Source organism: Gouania willdenowi, chromosome 19 (assembly GCF_900634775.1).
Source record: "Gouania willdenowi chromosome 19, fGouWil2.1, whole genome shotgun sequence".
NCBI classification, from domain to species: Eukaryota; Metazoa; Chordata; class Actinopteri; order Blenniiformes; family Gobiesocidae; genus Gouania; species Gouania willdenowi.
The window spans coordinates 15,525,437-15,538,988 of record NC_041062.1 but is presented as its reverse complement, the minus strand read 5'-3'; the positions used below and the strand labels follow the sequence as shown (position 1 = coordinate 15,538,988).

The following is a 13,552-nucleotide window of genomic DNA, read 5'->3' as shown; positions in this document are numbered from 1 at the left end:
ACCCCTGCCCCGTCTCCTCACAAATACTGTATCGCTGCTGCCATTACTGCACAAAAAGCTTTAACAGTTACCACCTGGTTGTGGGCCGTGCTAAATATATACAGAAAAACAGAGGCATGAGGTTTTATGAATTGCATTGCGTCCCATGCATTAATTTATTTGCATGTCCTACACCCATTTTTTTGCTCGCCTTGTGAGCTCCGCCTACTACACATATTAATCAGAGGGAAACGCACTAAATGGATTGAGCGCGCATTGCGACGTGCAGCAGCAACGCACTCCTGATTCCCTAAGGTTTGTATGGCTTATTAGCGTGTGGAGTGACGTTTGCACACGTTTTAATACCCATTAACCTTTAGAGAATCCGGCCCTCAGTGTACAGTTTAAGGCACTGAAAAACTACAGCATGCTCTGTAATCTTCTATAAAGCCATAGAGTGTTATATTATCGTCCATCTGCTGCCCGAGGGATTTATTGAACCTATTCCCAGTTAACTGTGCTCCCCATATCTGCAGTATATTTGGAGTATTTCTAAATATGATGAAGATCTGAGACGTGAATTAAGTAAAATAGATGATAAAAGTGAACAGCAATAAGGACAACACAATCACCTGAGGTCAACCTGTAGGATGTAATGTCTGTTTTTGCCTTTATATAATTTCTGTGCATAAAATATACATGTTCAGGTTTGATGTACATATCTTTAATGTTCATATTATAACCCCTGCTGTAAATCGAACTGACTCCTCATTGTGTTTCTTGTTTGTTTTTTTTTGTGCTCTAGCTGTGTGGACTGTTTGAAATGTTGTAACTCACTTGTTTTGGCCTCAATGTTTTTTTTTCTTCTTGCTTGTGGTACAGCCTGCTGTAAAGTCAAGCCGTTGTAATCCTACAGTTCACAATTCACCAGCAGATGGAGGAAGCACCCAGCAAATGTAAAATCACTCTGTTCCTTTACAGGTGGACTGTTGTGGTTTACTGCTAATAAATGAGTTCCAAACACATTATGAGGATTGTGTTTCTTAAACCTAATGTGGTATTCTCCTTTAACAAATGTGATGTTTTTAGCTTTTTTTTTTCTCTGTAGCTTTAGCATGCTTAGTCATACCAGAAATGTTTCTTAGTTTTTCTCTCTCATTAGCATACTAGAATTGCACACATATAAGGGCTATCTAAGTTATTGAAATACACCCTAATTACGACCTATTTGTTAGTTAAAAAACAGTTCCTAAAGTCGGCAGCTTTAAAAATACCCTGGATAAATGTAAAGGCCATCTACTTGCTAGTTTCTTCAGAACCGATTTGGCATAGTTGTTATTGCTCTCCAGAGGCACTCTGGATAATAGGATTAAAGGTTTCTTCACGACTAAATCCTCTTATGAAAACACTAACAGAATCCTTGCCATCAAAACAGTGCCATTTGATCAAGAACCTCTCCTGAGAAGGAGGCTTGGCTCAGCAATCTCCACTTTCATTTTTCTGTTGTTTTTTTTTTTTTTCGCTGTTTACCAGAGAAAAATGGCCTGGTCTTTTCTTTTGGTGGCATCGCTTTTTATTTTGGGGGATATCGGTGTGAGCCACGCCTCATTCCCTCCAACCATCATTGTAGACATGGCAAAGATCATCATGGACAATTACTGCTCACCAGAAAAGCTGACTGGGATGAAGGAAGCAATTTCTGCGGCAAGCAGCAACACAGACGTTCTCAAGATCCCAGACGCAGAATCCTTGGCTAACGTCCTCAGTGCTGGAGTACAGAACACAGTCAGCGACCCGCGCCTAAAGGTCTCATTTGAGCCCAACTATGTTCCTGAGGTTGCCCCGCAGATGCCTCCCTTACCCCCTGAGCAACTTGTTGCTGTTCTGCAGACCTCCATTAAACTAGACATTTTGGAGGGAAACATTGGCTACCTAAGGATCGATCACATTCTTGGGGAGGAGGCTGCAGACAAGGTTGGCCCATTGCTTCTAGAGTTGGTCTGGAACAAAATCCTGCCCACTTCTGCTCTGATTTTTGACTTGCGCTACACTGGCAGCGGCGATGCCACGGGCATCCCTTACATTGTGTCATACTTTACCCAAGCTGAGCCTCCAATTCACATTGACAGCATTTATGACCGCCCCTCAAATACCACCACAAAGTTGTTTTCAATGTCTAAACTGCTTGGAGAAAGATATGGTGTCACAAAACCTCTGATTATCCTCACAAGCAGAAACACAAAGGGGATTGCAGAGGACATCGCCTACTGTCTGAAGAACATGAGAAGAGCTACCATTGTTGGTGAGAAGACTGCCGGAGGTTCGGTAAAAATTAATAAATTCAAAGTGAGTGATACAGACTTCTATATTACTGTGCCAACTGCGAAATGCCGCAGCCCCATCACCGGCTCCACCTGGGAAGTCACAGGTGTCACTCCAAATGTGGAGGTTGTTGCCGAAGATGCGCTTGCTACTGCCATCAAGATTCTGAAGATCCGTGCTCAAATTCCAGCCATCATCGAGGGAACAGCAACACTGATCGCTGACAATTATGCCTTTGAGAATATCGGGGCGGATGTTGCCACCAAATTAAAAGTGCTCCAGGCAAATGGTGTGTACAACATGATTGTCTCCAAGAGTGATCTGGAGGAGAAGCTGTCTTCAGATCTGCAAAACCTTTCTGGTGACAAGAGCCTGAAGACCACTAGCAACGCACAATCTCCACCACCAATGGTATGAACTTTGTAGCTTATATGAAACTTTTTTCAATTTAAATAATAGTTTTCCTCGATGTCAGATTTCTTTTGGTCATGATGTTGAATATGTGAGTAAATATCGGTTCCTTTTCTGCAGGAGTATCCACCTGAGGTGTACATTGATTTGATCAAAGTCTCCTTTACTACTGAGGTTTTTGAGAACAACATTGGCTACCTGCGTTTTGACATGTTCGGCGACTTCGAAGAAGTCAAAGCCATCGCCCAGATAATTGTCGAGCATGTTTGGAACAAGGTGGTCAACACTGATGCAATGATCGTTGACCTCAGGTTGGTAAATCCGTCTCACAGTTAAAGTGGACGCTTCTATTCAAAACTCTGTCTATTTTGGAAACCAACCGCCAATGCTGCTAAAGCCCATTAGTCTCGTTCTAAATGCAGAAAGCTTAGACACTAGAAGTGTCACATTGATTTGATGAGGATAAACCTAGAGATCTTACTTCAGTGTGTCAAACAAAGTATGAACAATTGTGTCTGGATTGCCTCCTTAAATGCTTTTAAAATCAATTAAACAACTCTGACTGTTTCTTAACATTGGATGTGCAGGAACAACATTGGTGGCCCAACAACAGCCATTGCAGGATTCTGTTCTTACTTCTTTGATGAGGACAAGGAGATTGTGCTGGACAAGCTTTATGACAGATCATCCGGTACAACCACAGAGCTACGAACACTGCCTGAGCTCACTGGTATGGAAAATGAATCATGTATTCAAGTCAATTTATTGCTTTGCACGTTTCAAAAGAAAGAAAGAAAAATTGACAATTTTTAAACACTGAAACTAGGGATATTGGCTTTTTTGGCCGATATCCGATATTTTAAAACTCGTCTGACGGATACCTGATTCTTATATTTGATTACCCCACACTTAATTGCAGAGATTATATAGTTTCTTTAGTAGAATTAACATAAAGACTTATTCTGCATACTCTTTATCATGTTGGCAAGACAATGCTGAAAATGATATATCAGCAATAACAGTTCTTTATGCAAAATAAGAAAAATGCTTCAACTTGCCTCATATAAAACATGTCATATTGATTCATGACAATTGTTTTTAAAGAAAATAAGATACATGTAGCCTATCCTATTCTTAAAACAGTTACTTTACTGCCTACTTAGCTATTTCTCCAGCTTTGGGGACAAATGTCGCCCTCCTTCTCTGTAAGACCCAGAGAAGAAGGGCGACATTTGTTCCCAAAGCTGTTGTCCTCCTGAACACTAAATGATTTACTATAATCACTCTTTTTACCACTACTCAGACTATCTGACTGCTGGTCTGCCACTGTCCTAAAATAAAAATCAATTTACGCACCTATATATACTTTCATTTATTTTTATTCATTATTATCATTTTTATTTTTTATAAGAATTTAGCACCTTATCATTCATTTTCACCTTGTTATTGATTTTATTATTATTATTAGGGCTGTTTTCATTTATATTATTATTAATATTAATATTATTATTATTATTATTGTTTGTTTAATTTTCTTTATATGTCGCTCTTTGCCTTTCTAATTACCCAACTGGGATATACTGTATTAAGTTTTTCTGATTCTGATTTTGATTACCTATTTCAATTATGTGGGTTAGGGTTAGTGATAAAAACAACCTTTTTTCAAGATCCAGGCTTTCTGTCTTGTAGCTACTGGTATATATGATGTAAAAAATCAAACTGTTTGGAAATGGGTTAATTTCTGTAAATAATTCTATATTGAGATTGTTGAGTTCCTCTTACTTCTGTTGATTTACAAGCACTCCTGCAGACGCACAAGATGGCGGCACTTAGCCACGCCTTTTTACAGGAGATGATGCGCATATGTATATGATGTCTATGGACTGATCTAAGAAGGAAAGCCTGGTATTTGATCATTTAATTGCATGTGTGGAATTTAAAACCAATGTTGGCCAATACCAATAACATGTTGATAATATCGTACATCACTACTTGAAACCAGTGAAGAGAACTGCAGATTTATTGTTAAATAGGTGTCATCAGTGTAGTAGTAAAAACAATGGTAGAATAATTTCAGAAGCTTCTAGCGTAGGGGGAGTAAGTGGATTATGATTACAAGAGGACCCAACACAAACCCCTGTGGAACGCCAACACTGATTCACAGCACTTCAAGAGACTTGTGTGTAAAACTGAGAACTGAACCAAATGCCATCTTCTTTCTCTCATCAAACTTGACCAAGTATTTCCCTGCCTTCCTTATCTGACCTCTTCTTCAGGCGCGAGGTACGGCTCCAAGAAAAGCCTCATCATTCTGACCAGCGGAGCCACCGCCGGTGCTGCGGAGGAGTTTGTTTACATCATGAAGAAGGTTGGTCGGGCTATGATCGTCGGTGCTACAACTAATGGGTCCTCCCACCCACCCAAGACCTTCCGTGTTGGTGAAACTGACATTTTCATTGACATCCCCACTATTCATTCTGATACTATTGCCGGACCAGCCTGGGAGGGAGCTGGCGTCGCACCTCACATTCCAGTCCGGGCTGAGGATGCCCTGGAGGCCGCAAAGGGTATTTTCAACAAGCACTTTGGAGGTCAGAAGTAAACAAAACCAGTAATAAAGGGGGATTTCAACAGTTGATTTTGGTCACAAGAATATAGAATTCTGTGAGAATTTAACAACGTAGGCGAAGACCGTAATGTTTTGGGTAATTTTTCCTCCTTATATCCAAGATGTCTTTGTTTTTTTGGGCAGAGTGAATGTTGAACTTTATTTTCTGTAGTTTATTTTTGCATTAAATTCTACTGTGACTGACAAGGGTAATAATGATTATCAATACTAAATTTTGTCAATAATATTTTTGTTGAGAATTTCCTTGTGTGTTTGGGAACAGAAAGCAAATCAAGCCTAAACCGATGGGATATCTGCAGATATTTGTCATTGTGACACAGAAATCATCAAACTAAGACAATATCAGTAATCAGAGGTGCTTCATCAATTTGTCTCATTGATAAAAAAAAAAAAAAAAAAGACGATGTAACCATAACAGAATGGAATGTTCTAGCATGACTCAGGATCTTTCAGTTTTACCAGAGGTGAGACACAATAAATGAAATCCAACTATCTGAGTGTTAGAGTGGTGTTTTTTGTTCTTGTTTTATTGTGAAGGGAGGGGTACACTGAAGGAAATAGTACAGGGGTGTAAAACCCATTTTAGTGCGGGGGACGAATAAGGAGCAGTTTGAGAAATTTCAACAATTTGTGCCCATAGTTTTCACTTTCACGCATAAATAATATGTGTATGTAAGGCAATGACAATATCCAAGCAATAAGAAACAGACATCAGTCCCTGTAGGATCTTCACTTAAATTTCATTGATTTAGTAACAAATTTTCATTTCGTTTGGGAAGATTTTGTGGATTAATTTAAGGAAAAATGCAGGATTTTGAAAAATTAAGAGTTCTTTTAACAGTTTTAGATTAAAAATGACTGCATTGTGTGATATAAGCACAAGGAAACTGCTAATGTGAAGATTCATTGAATTTGTGTATTGGGAGGGGCTGAGATATTATAACTGAATTAGTTGGTAACAAAATGAATTACTCAGAGCACTCCACTTTTTGTTAAATATATCACATGACTTCAAGATTCTTGGATCAGTTTGTGCTTTTAATCAAAGACTTTAGAGCTGAAACTCATTATAAACTAAATTTCACTATATTTCATAAGGTGCAGGCAGAGGTGTAAAGAGTGCTGATATATCCTACTCATGTAGAACAAGTACTGTGACTTGATTGAAAAATTGCATTCAAGTACAAGTACAAGTAAGTCATACATAAAATACTCAAGTACAAGTAAAAAGTACTGAGAAAAAAAGAAAAGCAAAAAAACAATAGTACTAAAAGAGAAAAAAATGTTAATAGTTACTTTGCCCACACATTTATTTTTGGTATTAGATTTTGCCATGGTTCATGTGGATACAGTAAACGTGTCATGTATAAACAACGGAAGAGACCAAATATTGCACGACTGGAACTTCATTTATTTTCAACAAAGGCATCTGTATAAAATAAAAGGTTTTTCAAAATGTACATTTCTTTTTTAAATAAAACAACACCAATTAATTCAATTCAAAATTTAAAAAAATATCACGCTCCAAGTATAGCTACATTTATTAACTTTAAAACTGAGAAAATAACCAGCATTCAATGTTATGATGTGATGCATTTCATTGTTGTCTGGTTATTTATTTATTTATTTATTTGTTTTTTTTTTTTTTTTTGTAATTTCACAATGTCCATTGATTATGATACAAAAAATAATAATTTACACAGTGACGATTGGGGGTAAAAATAAAACTAATTACTTTACTTATTTTAAAATGTACTTGTAATTACAAATAAAATTACTGAAATATAACTATAAAGGCTAGTCAGTTACAGTAACGCGAATACTTGTAATCCTTTACTTTCACCTCTGGGTGTATGGTATACTGTATATATTAGCCTATTTACTTTTACTGTATAGTTTTATATTTATTTTGCATATTTAAGTCGCTGTTCATGATGTTCTGACTTCAGAACATCATAATTGTGGTAGAATATGAAAAGACAGCAGCTAAAGGGAAAATACCAGCAGCATAAAAATGCATAAAATCCAAGCTGAATTTTGGCAAAATGACAAAATGTAAAAATAAAAATAATAAAATAAAATGAAAGTCAATGAAAGAGCCAAAAGTGGTGATGATGGATCCATCCTGTCACTTTTTCACACAGTCTGCCACGGGAGGGAGGCGCCAAACGGGATCTTGACCCATTTTCTGCTCTTTTCCTCTCCTTCTCTCTCTGCATGAAACATGAAACCTGGTCCATTTCTACAGTCTGTCCCCTGGGTTCCCAGTCCAGTCCCTCCAGCTCCAAACACATAACCAGGGCATCCTCTATAACCATCAAACTAAAGCCGGGCTGGACTTGGTTTGGTTTTTTTTTTTGGTTTTTGTTGATAATAATCTTAGATAAAAGTCAGAATTTAATTCAAATGAACATTTTAGGGTAAAGCGCTCTGGCTGTTTTTTGGGGACCCTGATCATAGCTCATATAAATACACGTGGATCATCGGCTGCATCCAGTCTTTGTCTCTGGGATGTAAAAACCCACCCGGACACTTTTAAGCACAAACTTCAGGATTAAGTTGTTGTTTTTTTTTTTTTTTTTTTCTACAGGGATAAACATGTCCAAACTTTTGCTACACACGCGTCTTCTTCTGGTTTCGTTGGGATTATTTTTCCTTTTTACTTCATTAAGAAGCGAGCCGGAGTTACAGGATGAAGAGGATGAAGAAAGCTCCTGTCAGGGCGCATTTGACCTGTACTTTGTCCTGGACAAGTAAGTCAAACACACCATAATGTTGTATTTTCACAGCTCAAAGGTTACTTTTTTATTTATTATTATTAATTGTGCGAGGAACTGCGCTTCTTGTGTTACTTTATCGCGACGTTTTGATGCTAATCACTAGATAACACAAGCACCAAACGGATGATGACGTAGCTCTTTACTGTAAACATGGTTTGATGTTGTGGGAAAAGTTGTGCCCCCGGTATTTTGTTACCTACATTTAGCACTAGCTAGCTTCCCGCGACCTTATACGTAATTATTCTTCTTCTTATTATTATTATTAAAATTGGGTTGTTGTTGTTTTTTTTCTTCTTTTGTTTACTAATAATACCGTTGTGCTGCATATGTTAATGAAAAATACTATTAATACATTGAAAAATAAAATTATGTACAAAATTATTTCAATGCTAACAGTTACACGACTGGCTAATTATGTAAAAATTTGGTCAAACACATTTATTTTAATATTTTTAAAAAAACAACAAAAAAAACCATCTGCTTATTATCCTTAAACATATTAGGCTTCCTAATCAATGAAAAATATTGGTATTAATATTTTTGGTGTGGGCATCTGTAATTGACAATTGCAATTGTAATTGACAGGTTTTTTTTTTATAAAATGGAATTCACGCCAATTACAATAGAAAAGTGAACAATCTGAACTCAATTACAATTCAACCTGGATTACAACAGCAACAGATTTTTTCAATTACCATCAGAATTGTAATTAATTATCAATTACGCAATTACAATTAGAATTGACGCCGACCCTGTCCTTAGCCAACAGCTCTGTTTATGTTTTTTCCTGCTGATTTTAGATGTTTTTCCTGCTCATTTTAATGTTCTTATTGATTTTTAAGCTGTTGAATGTTTTCTGTTGCACTTTTTGATCATGTAAAAATGAAATTTGCTATACAAATAAACATGCCTTGCCTTTTAATTAGTCAAAAAAGCTCAAAGTAAACCCGCAGGGGTGTGTGATGACGTCATCAGAGATGCTGACAGGGCAGTTTGCTGAATAAGCAAAAGTCTCAGAAAGTCAGGATGTATTTTTCTTTGTCTTCAGTTCAAACAACTCTGTAGTTTAATTCGTGAAATAAATGATTTCTCATTACCTACTCCATTATTATTTATTTGCTTATTAGTAATGCTCCAATAGTGTGTTTATATTCTGCCTTTAATCTCTTTTTTTTTTTTTTTTTTGTATAAACTGTAAAATCTCAGAATCAAAATTCAGATTCCACATATTGACTTGTTTAATCTCAATAAGACCAAAAAAAAAAAAAAAAAATTAAAGCATTTTTTATTAAAAAAAAAAAAAAAGTGGAATTTTAACCATTTTACTCCCTGATTTTAACACACCTTGTTTAAAAGACTTTACATTACTTTACGTTACTCATTTTCTAAGGTATAAAACATTCAGTTGTACGAAATAATTATATTTCTCTTGCAATTTTCTCTTGTGGGCCAAACTGACCTTGAGTTTGACACCACTGCTGTAATAACTCTAAATCAGACATAGGCAACTGGCGGCCCGGGGGCCTAATGTGGCCCTCAGTGAATTTATTTAGGCCCCTAAAGCAAACCCAAAAAAAATTGTAATTCAAGAAGGAATATGAAGCCCGACATAATCCACAAACTAACTCCTAAAACACACAAATCGGCAGCAAATTGCACAAAGTACATAAGAAATGCAAAAAATACACAAAATGACAACAAAGACAAACATAACAACTACCTAAACAAACAAAATGACTACAAAAACACACAAAACAACAACACGTGACAGAATAGCTCCTGAGACACACAAACTGTAAACAAAATTGCACAAAATGACAGGAAAATACAGAAAGTGACCCCAAAAACGCACAAATCGACAACAAAAATGCAGAAAATTAAAACAAGAACACAAAAAAAAAAAAAAAAAAACAGACATAAAACCACAGACAAAGACAAAATTATGTTTGTGTTAATGCTCTGACTGATCATTATTCTAAATGCTGACATAAATGTTGATAATGTGGCCCTCGGATCAAATACAGTCATATTTTTGTGATAGAGTTGCTCATCCTTGTTCTAAATTATAGCTGCAAAATATGTCTTGTTGGAATTGCAAAAAATAACAAGAAAACATGTTTTGGTTTTCTCAGTAGATTACATTCTTTTAGCACATTTAATATTGATCTTTTTCTACTGGTTGTAGTTCGATACAGACAGATGTTTGATCTTTTTTTGGTGTTGTTGTTCTGATAATATTTTGAGAGGATTGTTGCACCTGGTTTTGTACAGTAAAATGCTGCCTCAGCTCCCTTCTTCCCTCTTGCACTAATGGATGAGTGCCAGAAGGAGGGAGGGAGAACAGGGGAGGACAGGAAGCAGCAAACTTTATGGAAAATGTGGTTGTAATTTGCTGGACTAAATGTTGCACGCAGCACATTTTACAGGCCCGTTTCTTTTTTTTTTTTTTTTTTTTTTCAAGGTCATGTTTTATGCCTGTTAACATGAACAACGGTTTGTCAACAGTTCATATATTAATCTAATTATATTTTTGACACTATCTAGTCACCTCGGGTGGCACAAACGTAGGACTCAGAAGTGAGGTAAACACAAACACATGCTGGTGTTTTTTTTTTTAAATCCTTCCCTCCGATGCTAACATTAGCATGCTTTGATGCCCACTCAGAGTGAGGCTAACAGGACATCATTTGTGAACTTCAAACAGGGGGAAGCTTGTTAAAAGCTTGTCTCGGCCCTCCCACCGTCGTCCTTCTTCATCTTTTCGGACCTTGCTGGTTTAATAAGTCTTTGTCTAAACTTTGTGCCCCAGTTTCCCCGTGTAGGAGGATCACTGTGTGGCAGCTATTAAAGGACGCAGGTCAACGAACTTTGTAATTCAGGTCTTTAATTAGGATTACGACGAAGATTTGCACAATCTAAGATCACAAACATCCTAAATCCTAGTTTCATGCTTGGGTAAACAGCTAATTGGGTTGTATTAAGTCCTATGTGTGATAGTGATTACTGCCGACACCAAAGCTGGTTCATTTCTGTCTGATGCTATGGGTAAAGCTGCGCATGCTAAAATAAACAGCAACGTTTTGCAACATTTAGCAACAAACCACGTTTAAAAAAACGTACGTGAATTTTTTAATGTTTCTTTTGACCAGATTTACAGCAATACTTGTGAAAGTTGTGATAATTTTTTTCTCGTAAAAATATAATGTCAATGTTAAATCTAAATGTTACATGTAAATCTTAAATGTTAAATCTAAATATTTTAAATGTCATGGGTGAAATTAAATATTTAGCTAATATCTCAATTCACCGGAATGAGCTTTTATTTTGGTACTTCCGGGGAATTTGCATATTTGCTAAATATTTAGTTTCCCCCTTGACATTTAGATTCAAAATTTAGATTTACATTTAACATTTAGATTTAGATTCACCATTTAGATTTAATATTTATATTCGATATTTAACATGATGAGCTTTTATTTTGGTACTTCCAGTGAATTTGCATATTTGCTAAATATTTAGTTTCCCCCTTGACATTTAGATTCAAAATTTAGATTTACATTTAACATTTAGATTTAGATTCACCATTTAGATTTAGATTTAATATTTATATTCGATATTTAACATGATGAGCTTTTATTTTGGTACTTCCGGTGAATTTGCATATTAGCCAAATATTTAGTTTCACCCGTGACATTTTGATTGAAAATTTAGATTTAAATTTAACATTTAGACTTAGATTCACCATTTAGATTTAGATTCACCATTTAGATTTAACATTTAGATTCGCCATTTAGATTTAGACTCACCATTTGATTAGATAAATACACAAAAATATGAATTAAATATCAAAAAAAGAAGAAAAAAAATTGATTTAAAATCAGCTCCCAAAAAAATCGCGATATATCGTGAAATCGATTTTTCACACCCCTAGTGCTAAATCTGTACCAGTTGCTAGATTTGGTAGCACGGTCAGCCAAGTCTAATTTTGTGAAAATGTTTTTTTGTCCTATACATTTTTGTATTGTTTCAGTGTTTTTACAATGGGCAACACTACTCATATTTAATGGAACTGATAAAACATACTCAAACCTTAATTGGCTACTTTTCTGTACGATGTCTTGTTCATAACTTTGGGTGATAAACTGTCAGTTTTCATTAAACAAATGTATGAGTCTTAATTCACTGTACGACACCATAATTAGAAATTTTATAAGATGTGAACGTTTTCTCTCCGAAGAAAAACAAAACAAACTAGACAAATTTGCATTGCAAGCGACAATGCAATTAGAAATGCGAAAAAAGGATTGCCAACTCCTTTGGCTGTACGTGTTCATTGTTTATGATGAACACACTTTTGTACACATCACCAAGATTGTAGCAACATTTTAAGCTATACATTGTGGCTGGAGCTGCAGGATTAAAGCTTTAACAGCAGTTTTCCTCAAAGTTCATGAGAAACAGCTGTCACACTCTAGCAGACCTAATCAAGCACTCTAAGGCTTGCAAAAGCAGCCTAATTTGCATAAAACCTTAAATTACATTAAAAGTAAAACGGTGTCAGCGTTTTACAAATGAGATATTATCATTGTCACTAAGAAGCAGAACATTTTGATCTTTGAATGGTGTGAATCGGTTAAGATTTACATGCAGCATGACAAGCATGGTCAATTAAAAAAATTAAATAAATGTATTTTGTCAAAGTGCCACTTCTACAACGTACATAGAATTGTAGAGTATAACGTGGACAACATTTTGATGCTACAATTGTGTCTCTGCGTTGAAAACGGACCGAGCTATAGCAGTTTACACTGAAAGCAAGCGTTAGCGTGTTACAAATTGTATAGCAGCTTTGCATTCTCACAACTACCGTCCAATTCCAACTAACTAACAAACTAGTGGTACCAAGCTGCTGAATCTATAATACAGTAAAAAAAAAAAAAACAATATGATGTGTTCAAACATTTTTGACATTAAGTGAAAACAGGCAGAATAATGGAGAAATGAGAAAGGTGTGTTTATGGGAAAGAACAGTTACCAAATGTTTGCATCGGGGGAAGATCCTGCTCTGGCTCTTAAAGTAAAGCATTTATTTTAGACATGGGATGGATGATGTCACGCTATGTCTCAAACATGCTGTACGGTGCTGGCTCAAACATACAAGTGTAAAATCGGTGGCTAATGGCTGTACAGTTGCCAGTTTGAACATCTGGATTCAGGTTTGGAAAATGTAGGCTTAGCATGACACGTTAAATTAAATGGCCTTGAGCCCTTGAGAACCATATATGATAAATGTAGAGACTGTTTTAAATTCACACTTTCACGCAAAGGTGGGGGGGGGATATCTTATATGTTACAGATGTCAGAGTAAATAAAACGACCGATCGATCCTTGATATAGTCAAAATAATGATACAACCTACGCACTTACTGTG

The 13,552-nt window shown here is 36.0% G+C and overlaps 2 protein-coding genes across 2 annotated transcripts in view; both read left to right on the top strand.

The window, feature by feature from the left end:
* The first annotated feature begins 1,432 nt into the window (after positions 1–1,432).
* rbp3 (retinol binding protein 3) lies at positions 1,433–5,617 on the top strand. The gene is made up of 4 exons (XM_028476479.1): positions 1,433–2,712; positions 2,833–3,023; positions 3,300–3,442; positions 4,989–5,617. The coding sequence occupies exons 1-4, from the start codon at positions 1,519–1,521 to the stop codon at positions 5,312–5,314; spliced, it is 1,854 nt and encodes a 617-aa protein (XP_028332280.1). The 5' UTR covers positions 1,433–1,518; the 3' UTR covers positions 5,315–5,617.
* Positions 5,618–7,601: 1,984 nt separating this feature from the next.
* The window catches only part of antxr1c (ANTXR cell adhesion molecule 1c), a 48,692-nt gene continuing 42,741 nt past the window's right edge, over positions 7,602–13,552 (top strand). Inside the window, exon 1 of the mRNA XM_028476009.1 lies at positions 7,602–8,094. Within this exon, the coding sequence (XP_028331810.1) occupies positions 7,940–8,094 (155 nt within the window). The 5' untranslated portion in view covers positions 7,602–7,939. The remainder of the gene's footprint in view (positions 8,095–13,552) is intronic.

Bases quoted from the DNA above. Each gene is read 5' to 3' on its own strand.
- rbp3 (XM_028476479.1), top strand. From the start codon at position 1,519: ATGGCCTGGTCTTTTCTTTTGGTGGCATCGCTTTTTATTTTGGGGGAT. The intron at 3,024-3,299 runs GTTGGTAAATCC...TTGGATGTGCAG, and splicing joins GCAATGATCGTTGACCTCAG to GAACAACATTGGTGGCCCAA. The intron at 3,443-4,988 runs GTATGGAAAATG...CCTCTTCTTCAG, and splicing joins AACACTGCCTGAGCTCACTG to GCGCGAGGTACGGCTCCAAG.